This window comes from Bombus flavifrons, chromosome 4, assembly GCF_040668555.2.
Source record: "Bombus flavifrons isolate JBK064 chromosome 4, iyBomFlav1_principal, whole genome shotgun sequence".
In the NCBI taxonomy this organism is placed as follows: domain Eukaryota; kingdom Metazoa; phylum Arthropoda; class Insecta; order Hymenoptera; family Apidae; genus Bombus; species Bombus flavifrons.
Genome location: NC_138445.1, coordinates 15,170,068 through 15,182,822, shown reverse-complemented (window position 1 = coordinate 15,182,822; position 12,755 = coordinate 15,170,068). Strand labels below are relative to the sequence as shown.

The 12,755-nt window shown below is 39.1% G+C and overlaps 1 protein-coding gene across 5 annotated transcripts in view; it reads right to left on the bottom strand.

Moving 5' to 3' along the window:
* Utx (Utx histone demethylase) overlaps positions 1–12,755 on the bottom strand; it is a 150,649-nt gene that overhangs the window by 28,443 nt on the left and 109,451 nt on the right. For all 5 annotated transcript variants that reach the window (XM_069110679.1, XM_069110680.1, XM_069110682.1 and 2 more), the window contains one exon: positions 1,275–1,453. In XM_069110679.1, coding sequence (XP_068966780.1) covers positions 1,275–1,453 — 179 coding nt within the window. The remainder of the gene's footprint in view (positions 1–1,274; positions 1,454–12,755) is intronic.

The following is a 12,755-nucleotide window of genomic DNA, read 5'->3' as shown; positions in this document are numbered from 1 at the left end:
CATTTCTCCGCAGGTAGATTAATAACTTGCACGCTTGATGGATCGATCGAATCCGTTGGAACATTTAACGTCGAATAAATTTGAAAAGCTCGGTGGTAAAAAAACGATTCGTTTCTCGCGCTCTAGAATTTTTATTTCGATGAACTTCGTTTCAAATAAAACATCATTGTATTTAAGACATTGAAACGAACGATCGCGTTGTTCTTTCACGGATTTACAGTGGCTACGAAATTCATTAAAGCATTCACAGATTGATCGATCAAATTCGAGTATATTAGATTCATCGTTTAATGACACTTTCGTACGACGATACAAAATTTGAAATAAAAATAAAAACAGGAGAAAAAGATCGCTTAATCGGAAAGTAGAGAGTACGTGGCTTTTTTTTTTTTAATATCGGACAACAGAACGATCTATTCTCTCGATATCGAAGATTCTATTTTTAAGAAATTGATCGATCGAAGTTTGTTGACGCGTTCGATGGATTTTTCTGCTGCTGCAAGTTCTCCTATTGACATTCAACAACTGCGATATAGAACACAGAGAATGTAAATCTAGAGTGATCGACTGCACGAGTTTAATGACTTTTTGCATCAATCGACAAGTTGGAGTGAAAGTGGTTCGCATAACCCGATATCAAAGAGAGCGAGATCTCGACGGCTTTTAATTTTTAAGATGCCGCAAAGCTCGTCCTCTCTTTAATGAGGCGTCCATGAAAAGCGAGAGTTCCGTGAAAAGTGAAAGTCTCCGTGTATTTTAACAAAAATTATCTTTTTTCGCTACAACGATACACCTTGGAAACCAGATTTCTGTGACGAATTAAATCGATCTGAAGAAGACATTTCTCCCTCAAAAGCTGCTCATTCCTAATGGCTTTCGTCGCGCAAGTTCTTCGATTATCACGATATATCTCGAGTACAGTTCCGAATCGTCGGAAAAATTCAAGTCCTTTCACGTCCATAGTCTTTCGTCTTTTGCAAGACGATTAAATAAATCAAAATCCTTTTTCCTCGTTATATATTACGATTATCCTTTGTACTCGTAATTGACGATAGTCGAGCCTCGACATTCGCAAGTTCTTGCACGAGTATGGTGTTAGTGTGCGAAGAGGAAGGAAGGCGGTACGAGGAAGCCAACATATGGTATGGGAGTAAGATTTCGGGAGTAAAAATGCGCGGTTTACGGTGGGCAGCTGTTCCGCGTGAATTATGTTTTTTGGAAGGTGGAAGACGCGTAGGCGATCGTAAAGGGGGCGAAGAAAACCGAGAACTTACTTTCGAGCTTGGAAAAGGAGGCAGGTGTCGTGGCATCGATCAGAGCGAGTGTCAGGTGCTTCAAGGCGGCGTCAAAGTCAGCGTGGACCTTCAGCATTAAGCCGAGCCGTAGGTGAACCTCGCAGGCTCGTGGAAATCCTGGTTCCACCCATAGCACCTGCTGGAATGCTTTCACGGCCCTGCAATAATAACGATCGAATACAATTTCAATCGAATAAATAAAAATTACCATTCTATTGCATCAACCTATCCCTTGATCGACACACCGCGAGACAAAGTTTATTCCGTCACAGTTTACGGAAATTCACGATCTTTATCGATACGAGTATAATACGTTATTTGTTTTATACACTTATTTTCCACGGTCCATCTTCTTCGAGTTAAGTTTCCCGATTTTTAGTTACAGTTTTCTTCCATTTAGCCTTATCGTTTACTTGCAACTGTCAAGAACCTTTCGCATCTCTCGTACTTAACATTTACGCTTAAAAACTATCGCTCAAACCCGATCTTGGAACGTACCTTTCGCGTTCCTTAGTTTCTTATCTATGCTTTTACTATTTGTACCCTCGAAGAGGCCAAGTCTCAACGACGCGTACAGATTCACACGGAAATATCAAGTACGGAACTCTGACAGTAAAGTGTAAAAAATGTAAGGACTGGTGATACAAAACTATAAGTATACGTGTATATGTACAGTATAAAACTATTCGCTAATCTTTGGCCCTTCTTCTCTGTTCTCCCTCTCTTTTTCTCTCTTGTTCTGCTTTCTCTTTACTAGCCATCGCTTCTTCCTTCTCAATTCCCCTGGGGATCTCGAGATCCGCGGACCTCGTGTCTTCAGGACAACCTCCGCTGCGTCTACCTTCGTTATGAATATAATCGTACGTATAATATTCGTAGGAACACTGAAACAACTGGCTGGAAGAACGTGGAGGACAGGAGCGTAACATCAGAGGGAATCACAGAAGAAATGGAAGAGACGCAGAAGAGACAATAGAATAGTTGCGGAGCTTAGAAAAAACGAAGAAGGAATATTGTTGGGCAGAGAGCAGAGAACAGTTAGGTTTCCTATGGGAAGCCTAAGGGAGAGGGAGTGTGCAATAAAAATATAAGATTGAATTTAAGAGTACAATTTAGAGTAAGTTCAAGTATAAATCTGATGATCTATGTGTATATCGTGATCGAAGGTTGACAGTGTGAACGAGAAATCTACACATGTAAATCGATCACATTTTCTAGCAGGCAAAAATGAATAATACGATATAATAATAATTTTGATACTGTTAATTATATCGGCAAATGTTTTAGGATAAAAGCCGAATAGCTTCGAAGGAGATGCATCGCGTTTTCATGTTGTTCGTCTTTTTGTAGGTGGCCGCGTGAAGACCACGTGGACTTTGTCTTTTTAAACGCCACTATATGTATCTTTTAATAGGTTGATCGACGCAGCTCAATATTCTCTACAGAAGATTATTTCAATCGAAGAACCATTGGTCCAGCAGGTATTTCAACTGAAGCTTTCTTATTGCGTTACGAACATAAAACATTCAGATTTCTCGTAAATGCGTACAAAAATCCGTAGTCAGGCTACTACACCTGGCGTAATCTTGTAGTAGGTCGCGAAGAACAACGTTTCCGAAAGTGGGTCTCGGCCCAGTAATAGTTCGCGAAGCTGTGGACTGAACGACTGCTCGATAAAAATCGTGGCTCGTTAAAAATTCATTGTTAAGAAACAGGTTGACGCGAGGGACTTTGTCGCGTAATCGCGTGCATCGCGCGTGTGCACGAGGATGAACAGGAAGTGGTTGGTGGTATTCTGGCTTGTCACGCGACAACCGCGTCTGGGGTTGCAACGATAACCATAGGGACGGCCGATGGACAAGCAACAATAACGATCGTGCAGTTGCAAATGACACGGTGCGTGTGTTCAGTCGGTCGAGACACGCTGCGAACCAAACGAAGCCGACCTGATTCGACGCTGAGTAAGAAAGTGGCAAATCAACGCTTCCTCATGACGATAAACAGACTTACCAAAAGGCATGTTTTCAGGAGGAAGTTCAAGGCGATTTTTCCACTGAAACTTTTGTCTTCTAGTAGAATTTCAGATACGGCAGTTTAACAGAAAATGTTTCAAATGGAATGTTTTATCGGACGAAGAATTGACCGATGTAAAGGAAGCTTGCGAAAGTATCACTTCTTTTATAAAAAGACAATCTTGCAATGGTTTTTTTGTGCAAAATTATTTTCTGCGATATATTGCACAATATTTTCTACTAGACAGTTACCAGTTAATTATTTCGTATGTTTCAAATGATTGATTATTTTTCTTGCGTATCTTCGTACTACTTTAGAAGTCGACTTCGGTAATGCAATAGCGTGTGTATCGTTTCTGACATACGACGAAATCTATTTCCTTTTATTTATTTATTTTCCATCTGTACACGTACGTGTTTCTAGATGAAATCTACATGATGTATAAATCTTATCTGACACGTAATAATAGTTTAATCGATTATAACACAGTAATAGGAATTTAATTGATTTCTCAATTACCAGTTATAACTGGTATTTAGAGGTTGAAAAAAGATCTTTGTATGTAATTCATTTCTTTACTTCTGTCTTTCACAAACATATTCTCTTTATTAATAGAAATACGAATTTGCATAAAAACCCGCTATCCGATAATTACGATAATTACAAGTTAAATTAAGTCGAATCTAATGCCTAAGAAGTATCTCTCTCTCACTCTATTTATACGCTGGTCACATTGTTATCGCGATTGTTCTCGCCACGAACAATGAATCATCGGCTTTAACGAACCGTTTGGCAAGTGTCAAACTGGAATTCCAAGTCGCGCGATGTCGGTCGTCGTCATTTTGTTTCGGCTTTTAGAGTCTCTGGACGAAAGCCAGCGTTAAATCGACGTACGCGGATTGAGTAATACTCTGCTCGGTCTCATATGAAACAGGATCGCATATATCTGTCGGATGTGCCAGTGAATCGTACTTTCGATCGAGTTCCCGCTGCTCTTTTTACAATAGAAATTTACGCCAATAGAAATATACAGATAGTGTAACAGATCTGCTACTGATGTCAGAACTCATACTGTCACTGTTACGAGTTTAGATCGAGAAGTTTGCGAAATGACAATGACGAAACAACGAATAAAGCAACTCCTACTTACGGAAACTTTTCACATTGACCTGGTTTACGCGTACGACGATGTATCATTGCGACGAATCATCACATACGTACGAGTTGAAAAAACAAAGGAAACTTCGTTCACCAAGATGCGATAGATCTCACATGGACATTAGAATAATTACGATAACCGATCTCGTCAAAAATTATCTCGTACAACCTATCCTACCATTATACTCGGCAGAGTTAAAAAATTATTATCATTAATAATTAAATACCGCATCGGTATAATACATATCATACCGACGTTAGAAAAATCACGGTAACCGAACAGGATCTTTGGAAAAATGATCTCTTGCAATCTACCGTGCCATTATATAGCTGGAACGAGTTAAAGAAAGAGAATTATACGACGATAGATCTCATAGTGACAGTAGAAAAATGACCGACCTTCTCGAAAGTTATCCTGGAACCTGTTACAGAAGCCCGCTACTCCAAAGAGAGGTGAAAAAGCGAAGCGTGCAGAGACGTCGTACGATGCGATAAAGCAAGAGACAGACACCATTGTTTCATCGCTGACAAAAAGACCGAAGCCGGAGAAGGAGGAATGGAAGTAACGGGAAGATTAATTCCGCGGCTAGCACAACGACGACAAATTAATCGAAGCCCGACTGTCGTTCCCTGGCGCGATGAGAAGTAGAACGACCGAGATAAAAAAAAAAAAAAAGAAAGAAAAAATAAAACGGAGAAAAAATAAAGAGGATGAGAAGTACGAGATGGAAACGGGGAAGGCAAAGAGATCGGTCGGTTGCCTTGGCGTAAAGGCGGTAGTAAATTCATTCACGAGAAGCTATTCATTCATCGTTTCATTCACTTCGCGTTTCCTTTCGGGGTTCGTTGTCTTCGGCAATGAGTCACTGTTACACGCGGTCGGCTGGCTGTGTGGGAGAGACAGAAATGTCACTGACTCGACAGTGTTGCGAAATATGCTCGCGAGAAACGTTCGATATCTACCGGCAACGAAAGCACGACGGATGGCAACGAAAGTCGTTGCCAGCCTTTCGTAGGCCGCGCGCCATTTTTGAATTTCGCGCGCTTGTAAATTCAGCTTGGAATTCTGACTCGGTGGTCATTGACCGACGTTGTACAAATTGAAAATTCTTTGGCTGGACATAAAGTACGTAAGAATAAGAACTAAATAGTAGAAGCTAAGCTAATTGATCGGCGATGTTAATTCTACGTTAGAATTCAATTCTTCTCAGACTTGGTCGAAAGTAACATTCTTCTTCGCCTTCGGTTTTCCTTTTCGATTTAAATTACGAAACCAGATCTTACGAGAGATTTTCTTCATTTTGTTGTCAACGTTGTGAAACATCTAAAGACAGGCTGCAGTCTGTAATTATTCAGGCGCTGTATCTGTAAAATAAAAATAAGCTTTCCGCAGGAAATAAAAGATACGAATCTCGAAATTTTGAAACGTCAGAGACTCGCGTGTCAGAAATTATTCGAACGCGAACACTTCAACGCTGATATCTGGATTTTATAAATATCATCGACGTCGTTACGTCTTACGCCAAGCCAGCAGAATCCTTCCAACTCTCCAAGACTAGAATAAGCGGAATCGATCCGCGACCGATGACCTATCTCAACCATGATGAAACAGAAACGAAAACCGATACTGATTCTGTCAAGTCGATGTCGTTGTTTGTTGGCCGCTCTGCCATTGACCTGGGTGTATTTATAGGTCGAAACATCGATTCACCCGGCGTGGAACAGCTTGTACCCGGCTGTGGCTGTCCAACGTTGATATTCATCATGCGGATCGAAAAAAATACAGATCGATAAATCGAGCAGCAACCGTAACAATTGTGCTATACTTTTCACGTTTTACGAGCGACATCGTGTTTTAACACTCTGGTAAACGCAGCTGGAGATAAATTCTAACCCTTTCGACACGCTTGTGTTATTTAATGGACAAACATAAACAATCTGCACTGACAAATGTATTTAGCCACGTATTTCATAGATTTTTTTTTACTGTCATTTTATTTGTTTTAGCAAAACGTAGCAAATTCTTACGCTTAGTCTAAAGGATTATGATGTATAAGGCACAAGAAGAATTTGAAACGATATCCATCATATTATATCGAGTTTATAATTCTGCAATTGTAATTATAATCGAAGAAGTCAATTAAATATGCAAATTTGCTATATACGCTCGTTACTAATTTTCTGTATTTCTGTTTCATTTCTAGATTCCCTATCGACGAGTATTTATTTCAATATATACCAATTTATCTTATTAAATATATTTCGTTATCGTTACAAACGTCGAATATCTTTGGTGGAAGAGAAAAATAAGGAAAGAATGCTTATCGAATAATGAGACATTGATTTTTCTTGTAATAATCGATGTCGATATAAATTAAAATCGTTAGATCAGCGATTGATCGCTTTCGAATACAAAGAAATTGCGTTTTACGACGTAGATTGGAAATATTATCGAAATAAACATTTTTCTTTTCCCTATTTTTTTTTCTTTTTTTTTTGTAAAATATACGTACGTTTGGTTTTTCTATAACTTGCAAAGCTGCTATATGTCAACGAGGCCACGTTATTCGAAGAAACGTTATTCATTCTCGGACATCGCTGTATACCGAGAATAAAATTACTATAAAGTATTTTATTTATTTACCTTAAGTTCGTTTCATTATCCCCTTCTTATCAAATTATTGCCTGGAAATCGAACTTTGTAGCTAAGTCTAATCCTACGAACTAACTGTGTTACTATTTTGTAAAAACAGAACAGTCGTATGTCAAGAGATAAAATAAGGTAGTTGCGGACAAAGTTGCTATAAATATACAAGATAAAAACTACTTTAGTAATCTCTGTGAAAACATTTAAGGTATCTAATCGCGACGATGTAGCAATTTCTATATTTTTATAGTACATTATCCACGGAGACATTTTTTAAATCGCTATTCTTTGCTGTTTATTTGCAACGACGGAGTTCGATCGCAGTAAGATTTTATTCTTCCACTGAAATTGGGAACGTTATCGTCCTATCGTCTTCTTGGTGCTGAGAAGACGAAAACTTTCGTAATTTACGTAATTTTGTGCCAAGGTTTTAGCCAACGAAACGTATCGATTTCTCATAGTTCATCCACAGATACGTTAACGATAATTTCGTTAGTAGACACGTTGGTAGAAATAATATCGCGACAAGGTTCCTTCGACTTTGATAAGTCGAACAGATTCGATAGATGTGCTTCCAAGTGGACTTCCACGACCAAATATACAAGAAGAATAGATGATCGCGTAGAATGATCGTACATGAACCTATTGTTTGTCGCGAATGACGAGACAGAAACAAACAGCTGACTCAGAATCCGCAGAATCACGTAGGAATTCATTTCCTATCGTTTAATTTCATTTCTTCTAACTTCCTATTTTCTAATCTCCGATTCTTCTTAACACTTTGACGATTTTTTCACGATTGACTCTCGACTCAACGACTTAGCCAACGTTGTTCCGCGAGGGAGAGTGGCACTTTCGAACAAAAAACGTAAGCTGATTGAAATGGAATGTAAATGAAGCGATTAAAGCCGTGCGACGAGGTCGCAAGTGGACGTATAGTCTCGGTATCTTTGCTAGAATCGCAAGGATCTTCTCTTTAGTTATCGTAGATAGAGGCCGGTGCATTTCGGATTTCCTGCTGCCGGCTGTTTCGTGCGTCGAACGCGTGCAAAAGCGTGGCCAATGCTGCGCGTCGCGACGCAGCAGCCACGAAGGGTGCATTTTAATGCACCCTCGAGCCTGGCAAGCCGCTTTAGCACCTCGTAAATTAATTAACGTTGGTACGACCTATTAATGGCCGCTTTGTCGACAAGATGATACACCGGCCACCTTCTTTCTTTGCGAATCTCTACGACTTTTACGATTACCATTTTTATTCCGTCAATTTATTCGAGTCGTCATGGATATCGAGAGAAACGAGTGAAAATCTTAAGTAAGACGTTGAGAATATGTTAGAGAAATCCTAAGAGTCTAAAGGAGTAGATTAAAATTCCAAAATCCTGTGTAAACTTGTTAACGTCCCAACAGACGAATTCGCTAAAAATGGAACAAGAAAATGGTAATAGAACGTAATGATTTTCGAATAGCGGAATTAGCGTAGACTTTTAATATGCGGGTAGTAACTGCTTCGATTAATCAGTTCGCTGTTGCGCTCTCTTTGCAAAGCGCGTACCTAAAATTACTCTGAGTAAGAGTAAGGGACGACGAGTATACTCGTCGTATACGCGTGAATGTTGTAATATAGAATTAAGTTGTAACGAAGGGACCGTTTCATTTTTTAAATTCATTGCCGGCAGGGCTCGACGTAACGCGAGATATTGCTGTTGCTTCGTGACGAGTATACTCGTCAAAAGTAGCTAACTGATCAAGGACAGCGTAGAAATAAATCATGAGAAGACAAGTTAGAAGATCGAAATCCAATAAATTATAATTGTTAATAATAATAATAATAATATCAGATGAAGCAAATTAAATGGAACGAAATTGAAGGGAAAAAAGGAATCGCGCGAATGACAATGGAATTTAAGAAGGAATCGGATTAGACGATTTTTTTAAACATTCGCAACATTCCGAATGAATAATGACGTTCGTTTTTTTTTTTTTTTTAGAACGTAACAGCGAATTCCACGTACACGTTGTTTACGAGGCGAGCCTAATACGTACATACGCAATTATTATGTTGCACAAACGCCAACAATGAGACGCAAAAACACGTTACATTCTCGTTCAGGGTATAATATATGGACCTTCGTGTTCACGTTACATATTACGTATCGTTGTCAGTTGCTTTGTAACCCGGCCATTCTTACGCAATAATAGCGCCATTCTCCCTCCACAGGATCGTACGAATGTCCTTATACCGTGCAACATAGCATTTCGACACCCACACGACAAATGCAATTTTCCTAGCGTTGGTTGCAACAGAGAAACCTGCTTTTTCTCTTTCGTAAAGTCGAAAGCTGTTGTTGCTTCCCTTTTCGCGATTACCGTTAGCGTCGTCGCTATTATTCGTAAGGATTTTATCACAGTTTTTAGAGCGGACGTATTACGACGGATGGAAGTTAAGTCGACAATATTATCGTTATGATTTGGAAGAATTTATTCTTGAAAAATATCGCTTCTTCCCGGAAAGATTTATTCCTTAACCAGTTACCTGTTCTTCGCGAGTATACTCGTCGTCGCTTACTTCTTGCCCGCGCTTTTCAAACAACGAACAATTTACGAAACGCGAAGCTGATATCGTTTCGATCTCTGAATCTCGCGATGTCTTTCGTAGCAGGGAAAATTCTAGCGAAAATAAAATCTACGCTTTACATCGTGTACCTTCACGATCAAAGATAAAGTCTGCTTGTATTTCCAAAAACAGCGGAGAAAAATATAATCGATAATCGAGATTACGTATTAATCCAATGTAAGCGATACGAGCACCGATTTCTCATCGACGTCCAACCAACCTGATACGCTCGAATATCGTTGAGCAACCATATAACACAATTTATGCTAATCGTTTGTATCTTGAAAAAACGGCACGGTGAAATAAAAGGGTTAACAGAAACCACATCACCGTGGCAAAGCAAAGCACCTCCGTGTCCCACAGACCGTGTTAACACGTATCGCGTTAAATCTCGTCCGACGATTCGCGCAAGTTCTTGTTTACCTGGCTTGTAACCCTTGTCAGCGTTTCGTATAGCGCTCGTTATAATAGTACTCCCGCGATTCTTAGCGATAGGGAGAGCTTTATGGTGTCACGGAATTGCCCGCCCACGTGTTCAACAGAGACCTAAACTGGCGAGCCCGATCGAACGAAATCACGATTTATTGGTTTCGCTTGTGGAGAAAATTCAAAACGTTCACCGATTTTATTACTAAATAATACCGTGGCGTTGTTTCCATTCGAACGAGGATATAAATGATTTTTCTCTTTGTTGCTTTTTGAAAGTAACGCGAGTTTTAAATGGATCCCGCTTTTCGCTGTATACAGCGGCTGCGAAATGCATTTGTACGGTATCGTATCTGTAATCGCTAGATCGCGGATGTTTGCTCGTTTATGAGAGATATGAAAAATTGTTGAGCTACACAGAGGATTCGGAATAATAAATAATTGACTTTATTCACACTCAACAGCTATACATATATATTACACTCTGAAGACCTCGATAACCTTTTTATACGCACGCTTGTTGTCAACAGACTATTTTAGATTCTTTTAAAAGCTACCAACAGTCCCAACTAAGACCTGAACGTCCTCTCACGCTTACACACACATTCACATGTACAGTGTAAATGTATCATCTACCTAACAAAAATACGAAGATACACGGAGCGTACAGAAGGCGTCGAATACGCGAGGATACGTAAATTACTCGAAGTATTGTCTCGTGATCTTTCGTAGGTGAAATTTCGCTTAGGTTCCTATTTTTTCGTTACGCTCATAACGATACGAATTTGCATAAAAGTACAGACTGTAATTGTGGAGAAAGTACATGGCAATCGATAGATGGCGGGTATTTATGCGAATTGATATTCTTAGAAATGTAAATAAAAAAGATGGTAAGATGGAAAAAATTGTGTTTTTTGTGAAATACTGTACTTGGAATTATGTACATCTCTGCGTCAAAATTTCTCATAAACGCATAAGAGTCTGCAAAACTCAGAGTCAGACAAACACGCATATTTAATAAACAAGATCAGAAGGAAAGATCTATTGAAAAATCTACCGAGTTTGAAGATTCTATCAAAAGACAGGAGACGTGACTTGTCACGTTTTCCGTCACGTGTTCTTCGATTGGAACCACGTTTGTTCGCGAGCAAGTCTCGCGGAAGACTCTCTCTTGGTTAATCGTCTTCGACTTGTCTTCGAACGAGGTCAAGTTCACGAATCTATATTTTTGGTACGATGATTGACGCGAAATCAATGATTCGCGAAAGCCCTTGAGAGTTATTATGTATCTTCTCGGAAACCGTATAACTGGGTTGTTAACACATTCTTCGACGCAACATTGCTAATAAAATTAGATTAGTATAAAATTAGAACCGCAGCTTCCACGGCTCCTTTAGCATGTTCCATGGATACTTTGGTGTTCGACTCGAAGACGGCAATCGAACATTATAAATCGAATACAGCAATGACTCGGTGATCGAAAAAACCAGACTGTAACATAGTACGTTATTAAATAGGGTAGAGGGCTTTTTGGCAAAAGGTGTTCACGACAAATGCTTCTTTACTATCGTAACACAAAGTTAAAAAGCTTCTATCGCAAATTCGACGATTCATTGCGATAATGTTTTATTTATTCTTTAGATTCCTAGAATTTCCATGTATCTTTACGATATACGTTAGTACAGCGAATATTATTTAAAGTCACGGTATAATGAACTTTAAAAATACACTTTAAAATAATTTAAAACGTCGTCGTTAACGTGGAAAAGAGGAGAAAGGACAGCAAGAAGAAAAAAACGGTTCTTCGCGTCGAATAAAGTAATAACTCAGTGACCTAAAAAATCAAATCTCTGACCTTTTTCGTCGTGTGTGCGCGCCTGGAATTTATCAGCAAACGTTTAATTGCAAAAATAACGTTCTTTTTTCAAGGGGCCATGAGGTATCGCGGAAAAAAGCGTAGGCGCGGATGCACCGGATATGAAAGCAGTCGCGCGTTATGCTGCGCTCTGAAAAAAAAAAAGAGATAATAAATGTGTATCATTCAGAGAGCTCACGAGGTAGAATGAACCCATACCACGGATTTATATGTGTCGTGTATACCTTTCCTTCTTTCTTTTTCTCCTCTCTTTCTCTCTCCCTATTCGGTTATGCAACTGTTTTTAATCCCATTGAAGCAAAGCTGGCACGCGGGAAAGTGAAATATAACAAATGACCGATCTTCGCGGGTACATAAACGATTTTAAACGCGAACCGACACGGGATTAAATTAAGATGGAATTTTTATTCCTTCAACGATCTTTGCTTGATGTTTTGTGACTTGTTTTCTTCGAGTTTACTATTTTAGTTTGAAAGTTTTCACGCAGCTTTAATTCCGCACCGCATTCCTCGATGACGATAAATAAGTATTACGATTCCCCTAAGTTTCACGCACCCTTATTCTCTAATCTTCTATACGTATTCACGCAGTACGTACAGTACGTAACTTCTGTATAATATCTATAAGAAACAACATATTTATAATTCGTATAACAAAACCCGTAAAGTAAGTATCTTCTGTATAATATCTATATAAAACAATATATTTGTAATTCATAGAGCAAAG